The following is a 13,218-nucleotide window of genomic DNA, read 5'->3' on the forward strand; positions in this document are numbered from 1 at the left end:
TGTTGTTTGACAGATGAACGCCACTAAAGGTTGAAACCGCAAGAAAGTTGTGATAGAGCATGCTACTAAACGTTTTGGAAAAGATGAAAAAATTCGAATCATTTATGTCAGAATTTAGTCAATTGCGATGTGAATTGTATAGCTTGCGGTTTGCAGAAGATGAATACATAGTTAAATAAAATAAAATAAAAAAGAGAGAACAAGGATGTCAACTGAACCCCAAAAATTTTATAAAACGCTTTTAAAGCTACAGTTTCAGCTATGACTTTAAAGCAGTTCTTAATCTTGCGTGATTCTTGGTCCAGTCTAATCATTTTCGCCAAACCTGAAATAGAGAAAAGAAAGCGAGAAAGTGGAGAGTCATCCCAAGTTTTCTATAGGCTTCTTGATATTCTTAAATTCGATAATATTGTTAAACTGAGTACGTGCCTACTCGCAGATAAGATATTGAACAAGTATTCCAGTATTCCTTTCCTGTTTTATGATTCATTCAGAACAGTTTCTAGCCTGCACAAGTATAACGCCAGATACGCCTCCAAGGGTGTTTTCAGCGACCAAAAGTAAGATTCAACACAGTCAAATTTACCTTTGTGTATGTAGCCTCTAAATCATCGGAAACGGTACCAACAAACTGGAAACGGCTCTCTATTCATGATTTTAAAAAGCGTTATAAAAATTATGCCCTCAAATATCAGTCACAGTTCTGAATTCCCGACTAAAAGTCACTTTGTAATCATATCTATGTAAGTAATCTTAATGTAATATCGCCATTTCGTTTTCATAACACTTCTTGCCTTGTTAAGTAGTTTAATTATTATTCCTGCGTTCCTTTCTTTACTTGTAAATAAACAGCAGCCAACTGGAAAGCTTTGCTACGTTGGTTGTTGCATACTGATTCAAAAATTGTACATATAGTTATATAATCTCTATCAATTTCGTTTTTCTGTAGTTTCCTTTTTTTTTTTTCTTTTTTTCTCCTTGTACCTGAATCGTGTGAATAAAAATATTGTCATTGTTGTCATCGTCATTGGCATTAAAAGTTCTGGACGGATATAAAGCTTCACGCTCAGCTACCTGCATTCTCCCAATTGCTATCATGGTACGGTTCTTGGCTCAGTTTATGTACAAAGGAAACTTTAATTCCGCAGCACAGTGGAGGTGTGATAACATGGGCGATATGCCTTTATTGACTGTTCTTTGTAGAAAATCTCGGAGTGGTGCTGCGAAGTGAAAGTTTCGAGAAAATACTACTACCAATCCAATGACAGAAAATCGTGAGAAATGAAAGTTTTCAGTTCTGAGATTTCATAATCAGAAAAATTCCCCAGAGTCAGACTTAAGTAAATATTGAACACTCTCAAAGTGAATGACAACTTAATGGATAATTTTGGAAAATCTTATCGGTTCCTGGAAGCCGTACTGACCGCTTCTTTATTTGGATATTCCTTTTTGTCGGTGATCGATGATAACTACTCTCCAGCTAGACCTGGCTCCTTAACATTATCTTAGTCAGAAAAGTTAAAACTTCCTTTTGTGTATGTATAAAGAAAGATTTCCATGCTCGTCTGATAATTTTCATTGTTGATATTCTAACACAGCAGTGTTAAACAGAAATATCGTTACATGCATTCAATATAGACCTAAGTACTAATCTAGTATTAGATCTAACTTTACGCACTTGGTTCCCACTAATTTGTTTGCTCCTTACGTTGTTGTCAAGCATTAAAACTCATTCAGTAACTCTTTTAGACGTTGCTCTTTAAACGATTCTCTTATTAAAACTGAGTGACAACAGTATTACTCTTTTTGATTGGGGAAGAGTTCAAATTTTGATGTTATGACTGCAATATCCAAGCAGCAAGTCATTTTCACCGAAGTACTATTCGGTGAAGCTTTGTAATTAAAACTACTCAGGACATGAAATCAAAAATATTAGACGAGAAAATTGCCGAACTTTATAACATCAATTTGACATATTGAATTCTAAATACAACTTTTCAGAATTATGAAAGTTCATTTTTGTCTGATATTTTGATAATGGTACCCCAAAAAAGCTTCCTCTCTCATCAAAACTCTATAATTTATGTGATTATTCTACTCATTAAGACTCTCGTATAATAGTCTTTTTCCGTAGAATCGTTTTTGTTTCTCCTGTTGACTGTTAGCCATTTGCCCTGACTACATGCTCAACCCTAAGAAAAGAGCTGGATAATTGCAATATTTAGTAGAAGGTCATTTCATCGAGATCCTAATCAGTGAGACTCTATTATCAAATTTACGCAGGAATAAAATATTAGAAATATCGGACGAGAAAATTGCCCAACCGTATAGCATCAAATCGGCGTATTCGTAACTCTAAATATAACTGTCCTTTATTTAGAAGTTCGATTTTTGGCTGACATTTCAAAATAGTCAAAACGAAAGCAGGGATATTTTGTATCACAACTTTTTTATTCCGATCTCCAAGGCTTCTTCTCTTCTAGTGTTGTTCCGTAAAATTGTTCTTGATGCAGTTTAATGTCTACCGTGCGCACCAACTTCAAGGTCAACCTCTCTATTTTTAGCCTTAGACTATTAAGAGTGCTTGAAGAAACATATTCTCGAAACCTCCATGCCTTTGTCTTGTCATCTATTGCATCGTAAAATACTACTTTTATTTACCTATTTTTGATCCTCTCCTAGTTAATTTCATGCAAAGTATGCAATGTTACGTATTGAGTTTTGGCTCTACAATATTGGCATCTCTGTGAAACCCATAAATGGAACGATGAGGGTATCACCAGAGCCATTGTCTGCCCGGAGTTAAACGGCTTCAGCCATGCAGATTAAACTTTTGTTGATCACCTGTTTCCTTCTTGGAGCCTGTACAGCCTCTAACCTGGCAGAAAAGCGGGAAGGTATTGGATCAAAATTATGAGAGCATGATTATTTTTCTCAGACCATTCCTTTTTCCACCCATTCAATGGTGTACCTTTACTAAGAACTCTTTTTTCCTTACCCAGATGCTCCTCTGAGTGAGGATACAGGTCAGTTTAAGAAGCTACTTAGTTACTTTTTGAAGCATGATTAAAAATATTTTTACCAGAAAAGATAAGAATACCTATAAGAATTACCTTCAATACAGTTCTTACGAACGTGGATAAGAAAGCAACTCTGGGTCCCTTAGTACCGAGACTCTCTCCACTAAATTACCGGTTTGGTTGCATACAAATGAAAACCAGCGTATTCTACTTCGATTTTCACCTTTAATCTTTTTTTTTTTTTGCCTTCTCTTTTCTTCCTAAATAGCCCAAGAAGTTGAAGATTTGAATGAAGAAGACTTCGAGACTGCCTCTGATAAATTTGACGGAGAGAATGATGAGGAAACGGAGAATGAAAATGAAGCATTTGACGAGTTAAGAGATGAAGAAAACGAAAGGGATGCAGAGGAATTAGAAGAAATGAACGATGAAGACGAAGAGACAGGCAAGAGTTGATCAGTAAATTTAGTTAACAAGAAAACCGAGTTCTGTCTCCACTTCGGAGATGAGATCCAAGTTATAATGTCAATGGGGAAAGTTTGGAATATTTCCAACCATTGGGAAGAAACTCGTGAAAGAACTGTTTAGGAGTCATGGTAATATTCCGCATTAACCAAGATTTTTTAAAGCAGGTTTTGGTTGAGAACAGTTGAAAGTTGGTATTAAATTCATCACGGGAAGGAAAAAAAGTTCAACTCTCGCAAGGTTTTTATTTCAATCGCAAACAAGAATCAAGGAAAAGAATACTGCTCGCTACACTGAATATACTGAAAGGATCCATATAATGTCTGAATTTGCCTTCTCATAGGGATTACCGGGCGATTTACTTCTTTTGGAAACAGAGATCAATTACTTTCGAAAAGATGACATAATTATCAATGAAGTAAACCGTACTTTATAAACAGATGTTGTTATTTTTTGTTCCATCAGATGAAGTTTCTGAGGATCCAAGACCGGTGCCAAGAAAGTCAAGCAAGAAATATGGTAAAGCTATCCACATATCTTGATCTTTTATCTTGATCTTACATCTTGATTTATGAGCCATGAAAATATAGCATTTTATAGCTGTAACAGAAGATGGGAAATATGTGTTTGTTCATAAAATCGTACTAGAGAACGGTCAAAAGAAAACATCCGGCGCGCTTTGTCTGATTATGTGATTTTTATGTTCGATAATCCATCGTTTAATATTAATGGTTTAAAGTATTTAATTTTGTAATTATTTTAGGTTATTTGTATGGGAAAGGAAAAGGCTACCGCAAATACCGTAAAGGACTCTACCAAAAAAAACCCAGGAAAAGTTACAGTAAAGGCTACCGTAAATATCGTGTCCGAAAGGGTTACTACCCCAAAAAAGGAAAGGGATACGGCTACCGCTACGCCTACCGCTACCCATACTACTCCAGAGGTCATTAAAATGGTGAGTCTTTCACAAATATCGATTAAAGATTGCTACAAGCTTGCAATCGCGCAGAAAATTGAAAACATTTTTCAATCAAGAAATGCATGTACTAGTCCTTGTTGAGTTGTCTCTCTAATACTTATAACATGCCATAGATAAGTATGCTTGTCTCAACTGGCCTCATTATTCGCTAAAGTAACTTTAGGAAGGACACTTCCTCATTTTATTTTTTCTATTTCAGGTTAGGCGAAAATGATTAGACTGGACCAAGACTCACGCAAGATTAAGAAAGTTGCTTTAAAGTCATAGCTGAAAATGTAGATTTTAAAGCGTTAAATAAATTTTTTTTTGGCTCAGTTGACATCCTTGGTCTCTTTGTTTTTTACTTTCATTTTATTCATTTATTTATTTGTCTGCTGCAAACCGCAAGCTACACAATCCACATCGCAACTGACTAAATTCTGACATAAATGATTTGAATTTTTTCATCTTGTCCTAAACGTTTATCAGCACGCTTTATCCCTACTTTCCTGCGGTTTCAACCTTTAGTGGCATTTGTTTGTCTACAACAACCACGTAAAACAACATGAATGAAAGAAAATAGAACCAGTTTTTCAAAGACCCCTAAGGTCATGTATGATTAAACATTGTGATACCTGATCGCAAAATAGGATAAGAAATCTTCAGTCCATACATGTAGGAAATAAGATTGAAACGAAACTGAACAAGACGCTTGAATTTGTTGCGAGGCTGCGGCAATGTAAATTGCTTATAGCGATTTTTATCAGGGTTGAATTTAATCCCCTATATATTATGTAAGTACTTTACTCCAAGGAATAAGCTGGAATAAATCGGCGCCTGAAAAACTAAGATCGTATTAAACATCGTTTTGTATATTCTATGAGTGCATCAAAGGTGTATGGAGCACTACTCTGGCCCTTATTTAACAATAAAATACCGTCACAGCTTTTAACAGTGTTTAAACGATGAGCAATAATAATAACAATAGAATAAAGTGGCAAATTTCCAGAAACATTGTGGTGTTGTGTCTGTGTGGAGTATAACGAGATAATTTGGCTTTATCACCTAAGTTGATTATGTGAATTGGTAACCGTAAAGAGTTTCTAAAACTGTTGTTTCGGGCGTTAGCCCTTCGTCAGAGCGAATAGATGAGTTGAGGGTTCTGTGTGTGTGTGTGTGTTAATAAGCAGGGAACATGGGAACAGAGTCATGAAAAAAGACAAATTAGTTGAATTAAGAGCGTTTATGATACCATGGGGATTAGGGGTTTATTTACAGATTACTTTAAGTACACTTCCGCATATACTGGATTTTGATTCTAAAGTATTGGCATCATCCATGAAACGCATAACTGAAGGGTTGAGGCCGCCAAGGCCATTCTCTGCCCGGAGTTACAACCGTGTAAGCCATGCAGATGAAATTTTATTGGATCCCAGTTTTCTTCTTGGAGCCTGTACCGCCCCTTACCTACGGGAAAAGCAGGAAGGACTTTTGTCACAAATATAGGAGCATGACCTTTTTTTTTTTTTTTTTTTTTCCTTGTTAATGCATCCTTTTCCCATCAGCACATTGGTCATAATTTTGCTAATCCAATAGGCAAAGGTCAGTTTAAGTAACATCTTCATCAATCAAATACATTTAAGGTTTGCTTTAGCTCTTACGTTTAAGACCCAGGAAAAAAAACATTTTCAGCTTTATCAGAAAAGAAAATTTATAGGATATATTTTATACAGTTTCATCTCCAACGGGGACATAAAGCAATTCTAAAGTCGATTGTCTTTAGTTGATAGATAAGTGTAGTTTTAGTTGACTTGTGCATTTTTTTAATCATTTTTCTTGTGACACAGACCAAGGCGTTGAAGATGTAAGTGATGGAGAGTTTGAGACTGCTTCTGACGAATTGATGAAGATAATGATGAAAAACGGGAAAATGAAGATGGAGAATTTGACGAAATGAGTCATGAAGAAGACGGGAGTGATGCTCAAGAATGAAAGGAAATAATCGATGAAGAAGACGAGACAAGTGAAAGTATATCATTAAATTTAGTTGACAAGAAAACTGAGTTCTGTTTCCGCTCCTTGGATAAAAAAAAGATCCAAGTTACCATGCATATTTTTTCTCCGTGGGACTGAACTCGTGAAATAGTTATCAAGGTTAAGAATTCAGCTCCCAAAATTACACTCAGTACACTGATGATACTGGTAATAGCCATATAGCTTTTTGAGTCCTAAGCCTGGAATAAACTGAGGATACTCGGGCAATTTGGCTCTCCGGCAACAGAGAACAATAAGATGGGATGCGATGACACGATTGTTTGATGAATAAATCTTGACTCTTTTTTATTTCATTATTTGATAATTTTAACCAAATGTTTTATGAAAAACTTTCCGGAAAAAAAATAGCCATGGCCCTTTTTATTTCATTATTTGAGAATTTTACCCATATTTTCTAGCGTTCCGTTCATTTCTCAAGCAACACCAAGCATATAAAATAACACTGATAGGAAGAAGAATATAACATTCGCAGAGGGAAGAAAAGCCGGTAGGGCAAGCGACAAAAAGACCATTCCCCCCCCTTAGCTCAAGATCTGCCATTCATTGCGGTACATAAATGAAAGAAAACATAAGGAAGGACCTCGCCTAAGTAACCGAAAGCAAAGCGACAACGAGACAAAGTTTCAGAAACATTTTCATGTGCCTCAAAGTTAAGAAAAAATACAAATGAAGTTTAAGCCCTTATTTGACTTTGCTTTATATCATCTCATGGATTTGACATGGTTGTTGAGTAGCACAAAAAATTAAAGTGTCGTAACGTCATGCTTTTAAATTTTGTGTGTATATTTGAACACCTGGTAGAGTCCGTTTTGAGTTGTCAGATCGACATCTTCGGCATTATCTAATAAAAGCTGAAAAGAGATGCTTTTACGCCTCAGATACTTTAATAATTTAAATAGTCTTAATTATTCTAAACTACACTGTAAAATTAAAAGAGCTGATTTGGCCCCAAAAATGGGGCCAAAACGAGTGAGTCCAGTTTGGCACTTGCTTAGGGTCAATTCAGCCCCATTGAAATGGGGCTGTTTTTGGCACCAATTTTGGGGCTGAATTGACCCCGTTGTAGGGGCCAAATTGGACCATGTGAAGGGTGAATTTGAAAAATACAGGGGCCACTTTGAAATTTATAGGGGCCAAAACAGCCCCCGAAATTTCAGCCCTCTCACAAATGGCCCCTTTAAAAAGAGCCAATTCAGCTCCATTGTGGGCCACTTCAGAAGTAGAGGGCTCTTTCCTCTCCATGCTGATTTTCCCCCTTACATTCAAATAATGAAAATACACCACATACTTTATCTTTCAAACACTCATTTATTAGCTTCTAGATATTGTTTCTGTAAAAACCTTTTATGCTACCTGATTTTACAGTTATTAAGAATCTTAATTGTGGTATAAAACAGACAAACTTTGAAACATCATGTGAAAGAATATAACATACATACATATTTAACATTAATTCAACCATTTTCTAAAATAGATCTCTTCCCTAAATCAGTATACTTCTTAACAGTGCAAGCATTGCAAGAAATTACACCCAAGAGACACTTGTGAGTAAAGCTTCCCTTTTCAATGACTTAGCAAATGTGGTAATGTAAAGCAGCTTATAATTAAGACTGATTTAAAGTACAGAAAATTATCAAAATAAGACAGAGGCAACAAATGGTCCAGTTCCTGCACAAGAATATAGACCTTGTTTGATTTGTGCATATGAAAAACAAAGAGCCTTAGAGCAGCAAAGAGTATTCTTCCAGTGGATGTGAGAATACATGCACTCATATTACTACTCTAGATATTATCAAAATATAAACTATCAGCAAGTACTACCGCAGGCATTTGCCAAGTCATTGAAAATAGAGGAAACAGTGACAAGAGTCTGCCTGTGCCCAATTTCAAGCAATGCTTGCTCTAAAAAAAGTCAAAATTGCCTTTGACCGATTGTAAGAAAATATAAATAAGCCAAGTAACCCAATGAGAGCATCAAGAATCTTTTTCTTATGAGAAGTGACAAATTACACTTCCCTCTGTTACTATATTCAGGTGATTGATGTACTGAAGATCTCCAACAATTAAAATTTGTGCTGGACATAATCTCTGATTGCTGAATCAACATCAGCTACTCTATGCAATAAAAACAACCACATTAAAATCAAGCCAAAGTGCAAAAAGTGCCTGTAGCCAGAAAAAAAAGAATATATATATACACACTTAAGTTAAAGAATTAAAGAGGATGCATCAATTCTCTGTGACTGAGTTTTGTGCCTAAGTGCTTTTCAGACAGAAAAGTTCTGTCTGACAAGCGCTTAGGTGCGAAATTCAGAGTCACAGAGAATTGATGTGTCCTCTTTAATTCTTTAACTTATGTATACTTAGCTCTGCTACCACAGCATTGAGCACTTTATGCCAAGGTAGACTCTACCCCTACATTTACATATATATATTGTTTTTCTAAAACTATAAGTTAAAACACCAGAAATGGAAGTGGAAGTTAAGCTCAATGTGTGTAATTTGTCTCCCATTCAAGACTTGAAAAACTAATGTATGACTCCCTAAATATCTGAAAAAAATCAGCTATTCTATGTCCAATATTTATCTAATGGTTTGACAACAGGAATATTTTGAAAAATTGCAAAATCAAAAAAAATAAACAAAAAGGCAAAATTAATACAACCCCAAAGTACTTGAACCTCTGTATCTGGACTTCATTGGCAAAATTAATGGGCTCAGAAATTTTAGCTGTTCATCTTAGTACCAAAGTAGCAGTTTTTTGGACTTGTACCTCCAAAATGGTCACAACTTCATTAAATACATGTGATGACAAACACACAAGAACAAAGGTCATGAATTTAAAAGGTGTGAGTGATTATTTTGCAACTTTTTAGTTTAAGGCAAGAGATTCAGCACCACAAAATTGTCTCTCTTCACTGCAAGCAGAAGAGGTGAAGCAATAGATTTTTAGACCATACCAATCCATTCAGTTTCCAAGTCAACTTAGTCTAGTATCCTGCTAACCATACAAGGATACTCTGCAATAATTTTTTTTTTTTGCAATCCACTGTTGCTCAGAGTACTTTAGGCTGCTGATGAGATATCCCTTCTGGGTATCCAACTCTACTGAGGCAGAGAACTGTACAAAAAAACAAACAAATGAGCAAATTAATTTGTTGTTGGAGAACAGTAAATTTTTGCAACTACAAAGTTGCAAAATATTTGTAAGCAAACTGTGCATAAGAAGTAAAAACACAATAATGGTGATCATCAATGATGTATTTTCACCAAACTGTATATGTACTTATCAAGAAAAGAAATCATACCTCTATGCACTTCAGTTTTAGTTCAGTATTCATGAATAAATAAGGATTGCTTGTAGACTTAAAAAACAAAACAAAGAAAAGTTTCTTACCCTCGATGGTAGTTGGAATTTTGAAAGCCATTCAGGAGGAACCTGTAGGTAAATATTTGTTTTCAAAAAAATTAAACTGTCTGATAACATCCTATCAATTCACTAATTTTTTAATTTACCAGATTTAAAAATTGGGTTTACTTTGTTTTATGCATGGTGCAAGTAAATACATATCTAATATATTTCAATAAAAATAAAGCAAATCTCGCCATTTTTGTAGGTGCAATCCCCGTGATTTGTCATCTTTAACTGACCAACTGGCACCTTGAGTGTTTTCCTTTAGGATATAATCGAAAGAAAGTAATCGATAATGTACTCTTCACCATCCTGCTAAGTTTAATATACAAGAACTTACTTAGACAGTGCTCAGTTCTGTCGCCTCGGCCGTAAAACAGAGATCCTTGGGCGATTTACCCTTTTCTTTCGGTGCCAATGTCACCTCTAAATTTTCATAATCGCTGATGTTATCTGAATCATCAATCGACGTTTGAACCGTCTTACTCGAAGGACTTGATTCTGCACGCTGAAAGAGTGAGAGCCAAAAATCAGCTTAAGAGGATGCAAACAGAGACATAGACATAAAAATATCAGTTCATCTTTTCAAGAAAAAGATTAAGAATTCAGAGTGAGAGATCCTAAAATCAGAGAATCTTGAAATAAGTTAAATCCATCTTGTGCAAATGCAGTATTCGAACTGTAACCGTCTCTATCTCTCGGCGCCAAATTTTGATCACGTGACTTTAGTTGCGAAACCGCTGAGACTCAACAAGACTCGGGAGAAGAGGCGAACCATTCATGCGTCAAATTTTCTGGTGGGAAAATTAATTATCGTACCGACGAAGAACTCGTGTCATCGCTAGGTTCAGCGTTCATTGCAATCAATTTCTTGAGCTTTAGACGCTCTTTTATAATAGGGATGTAGTGCCTTGGTACGTCTGCATCTTGGGTGATGGCAAGGAGATCTTGGCCATCGCAACCGTCTTTTTCTGCAAGATAAGATACGAACAAAGATCAATGGAGCGGTCAAGTTTGTGAATGTAAAGTTGCAGTAAAATACGTTGTTAAGAAATTTCTTTTGCCTACCTTTCCTTTCTTAAGTCTCATTCCATGCGACGGTAGCCAAAAAAACAGCCTCTTCAGTGACGAATTCGCTGCTATAATTCATTATTGTTTCCGACGCACGTGGTCTAGGTTTGACTAATGCCATCACAGGCAGCTCACGCTCACGTCTCGAGAAAAAGCCAAAGATTAATTCGTTGTGTGACTCGGTGTTCAGTTACGAGAGGAACCGTTGAAAATTTGAACACTTTATAAGGAATAGTTTAGGGAACGAAATATGGTCGAAAAAAGAAAATTATTTTTATATTTTCTTTTTTTTTCAAAAATTGCACCTCGTTGGGGCCAAATTGGTCAATCCTACTTGGCTCTTGGAAGGGCCAAATTGAGAAAAAGTTCCAAAGTAGAATTCATAGGGGCCAATTCAGATTTTGGAGGGGTCGAAATGGTACCTGTTCCGCCCGTTTTGGCTCAAATAGTCCGAAACGAACCTTGATGAGCCAAACTGGCCCTCGAGAAATTGGGGCCAATTTGGCTTTTGGGATCAATTTGGCTCTTTTCATTTTACAGTGTATTTATATATTCAGTTCATTCCGCGAGTCATGGCGATAAATCGAATATAGAGATAATTAAGTTCACAACGATTTCTTTTATCAAATGTTTAATCAACTATTCAAGCCATTAGTTGGTTATTTGACTAATATCTTGTGGCATTTATTTTCTTTTTTCATTCAGAATTTCATCACAATGAGAAGAATCGTCTAACGCTTCAATATCAGCTCGATATCACATCCAAATGAGAAAGACAAAAGACTAGATAGAGTGAACCATCTTAATGATTGACCCTAATCCCCCCTTACCCTAGAAGAACACAACCAAACACACTAAGAAATGAGATACAATCAAATAAGATGAAATTAAAGAAAATAGTGCCCTTGTTGATAAGTTAAACATTCAAATGGTTAGACATCTTTTCTGTAACGTTTAAATTTTCCGACTTAGTGTTTAACTTTTATTCGAAGAATTGCAAGCAAAATTTTGCAAATAGATATGTGCTTTTAACCCTTCTTATCCAGAAATTCCCTTCATGTAAATAGGCTAGCTTGATTTTAACTCCATAATATTTAGGAGAGAAGTAATATCGAAACGTTTGTCACTGAACGACCGATGGATGTTGACGTTAAACTCAATGCTGTACAAATATATTTAAAAAGGATCATTCTATGGTTTCCTTCATACCTTTTCAGAACGTGAGAATCTATTTGGCTGTTCACATGTACTTTGCTATGGATTTTGTAGACAGATTTATTGGATTATTGCCCAATTGGGTAAAGTTTATGGACAGTGCAGCAATAAAACGCTTATCAACAAGAGAGCGATATGAACTAAGTCCGTTCACAATATGGAAATCCATATAGACACGTATTCGGGTAACAAATTATATGGTGGTCTAACTTAATTTCAATATATGATTGTAGACAGTTTTAGGAATCTTCCCAATTGTCCACTTGAGGAAGCTCTATGAGGTTTTTGCTCAATGTTGGCGCGCGTGCACCTTATGAAATCTGAAATTTTAAATATTCCAATTCCCTCATTCTCATTGCTCCTTTTTTCGTAACAAGTACGACCTGCCCTCTCTTTTTCGAGATGGTTAAGAACGGTCCCTACTTCTAAACATTGGTTAAGGCTTTTTTTAAGGTTCATGTAACTTGCACGTCTTTGTCGCTCACAGGCTAATATTGCTGTGAGTCTAAATCTTTAAAACAATATACCAATTCTGCAAAAGACACGCACACATTCAGGTGAGATGAACAATATACACTGTAGTATGCTATGTCTTCAGTTAAGTATGACACGTCCCAATCGTGATAAAATTGGTTGTTCCCTGACGTATTAGAGTTTGGTTTTGTTACCTTCTGCAGGCCATGTTTTAGTCTTGCGAACTGATTATTTCTGTTCTTTTGTGAGCAGCTAATGTTTCTTCTTAAAAAAACTGACTTTAAAAGACAGGTAGCCCCGATGATCTATTTAACACTTGGAGTCCATCTCAATTTTTAGGGTAACGTCACTGGAAAGCTCTTAAATCATTTGGCAATTGCTAACAGCATTGAGGTTCTCCTTTCTGGAAAACCTGATGTGATTGAATTTCGTTTTGTTATATTTAGTAGGGTATTCTCTAATCTTGCAGAATACATAAATGAAAAAAAAATTATTTCTGTGATTTTGTGAGCGACTACTTCCTCTTCAACCAAAACATGATTTTCAGG

General features: G+C 35.7%; 1 protein-coding gene and 1 long non-coding RNA gene across 3 annotated transcripts; one reads left to right on the forward strand and one right to left on the reverse strand.

Moving 5' to 3' along the window:
- Nucleotides 1-2,776: 2,776 nt before the first annotated feature.
- On the forward strand, nt 2,777-4,783 carry LOC113685829 (uncharacterized). Of its 2 annotated transcripts, XM_089180346.1 has the most exons (6): nt 2,785-2,897; nt 3,003-3,026; nt 3,289-3,465; nt 3,951-4,004; nt 4,249-4,440; nt 4,664-4,783. In XM_089180346.1, the coding sequence occupies exons 1-5, from the start codon at nt 2,819-2,821 to the stop codon at nt 4,434-4,436; spliced, it is 522 nt and encodes a 173-aa protein (XP_089036472.1). In that variant the 5' UTR covers nt 2,785-2,818; the 3' UTR covers nt 4,437-4,440; nt 4,664-4,783. The 2 variants fall into 2 exon arrangements, with proteins under 2 accessions (XP_089036473.1, XP_089036472.1); XM_089180347.1 differs by lacking the exon at nt 3,003-3,026 and having other exon boundaries at nt 2,777-2,897.
- Nucleotides 4,784-7,786: 3,003 nt separating this feature from the next.
- Nucleotides 7,787-11,003, reverse strand: LOC149040881 (uncharacterized). Its single transcript, XR_016189181.1, has 4 exons — nt 10,730-11,003; nt 10,251-10,418; nt 9,896-9,937; nt 7,787-9,619 (listed from the first exon to the last, which is right to left on the reverse strand). It is a non-coding gene; the product is annotated as an uncharacterized LOC149040881 (long non-coding RNA).
- Nucleotides 11,004-13,218: the final 2,215 nt, after the last annotated feature.

This window comes from Pocillopora damicornis, chromosome 8 (genome assembly GCF_964200805.1).
Source record: "Pocillopora damicornis chromosome 8, jaPocDami1.2, whole genome shotgun sequence".
Classification (NCBI taxonomy): domain Eukaryota; kingdom Metazoa; phylum Cnidaria; class Anthozoa; order Scleractinia; family Pocilloporidae; genus Pocillopora; species Pocillopora damicornis.

Excerpts from the sequence above, each read along its gene's own strand:
- LOC113685829 (XM_089180346.1), top strand. The coding sequence starts at position 2,819 with ATGCAGATTAAACTTTTGTTGATCACCTGTTTCCTTCTTGGAGCCTGT. Across the intron at positions 2,898-3,002 it reads CCTGGCAGAAAAGCGGGAAG|ATGCTCCTCTGAGTGAGGAT; the intron begins GTATTGGATCAA and ends TTCCTTACCCAG. Across the intron at positions 3,027-3,288 it reads TCCTCTGAGTGAGGATACAG|CCCAAGAAGTTGAAGATTTG; the intron begins GTCAGTTTAAGA and ends CTTCCTAAATAG.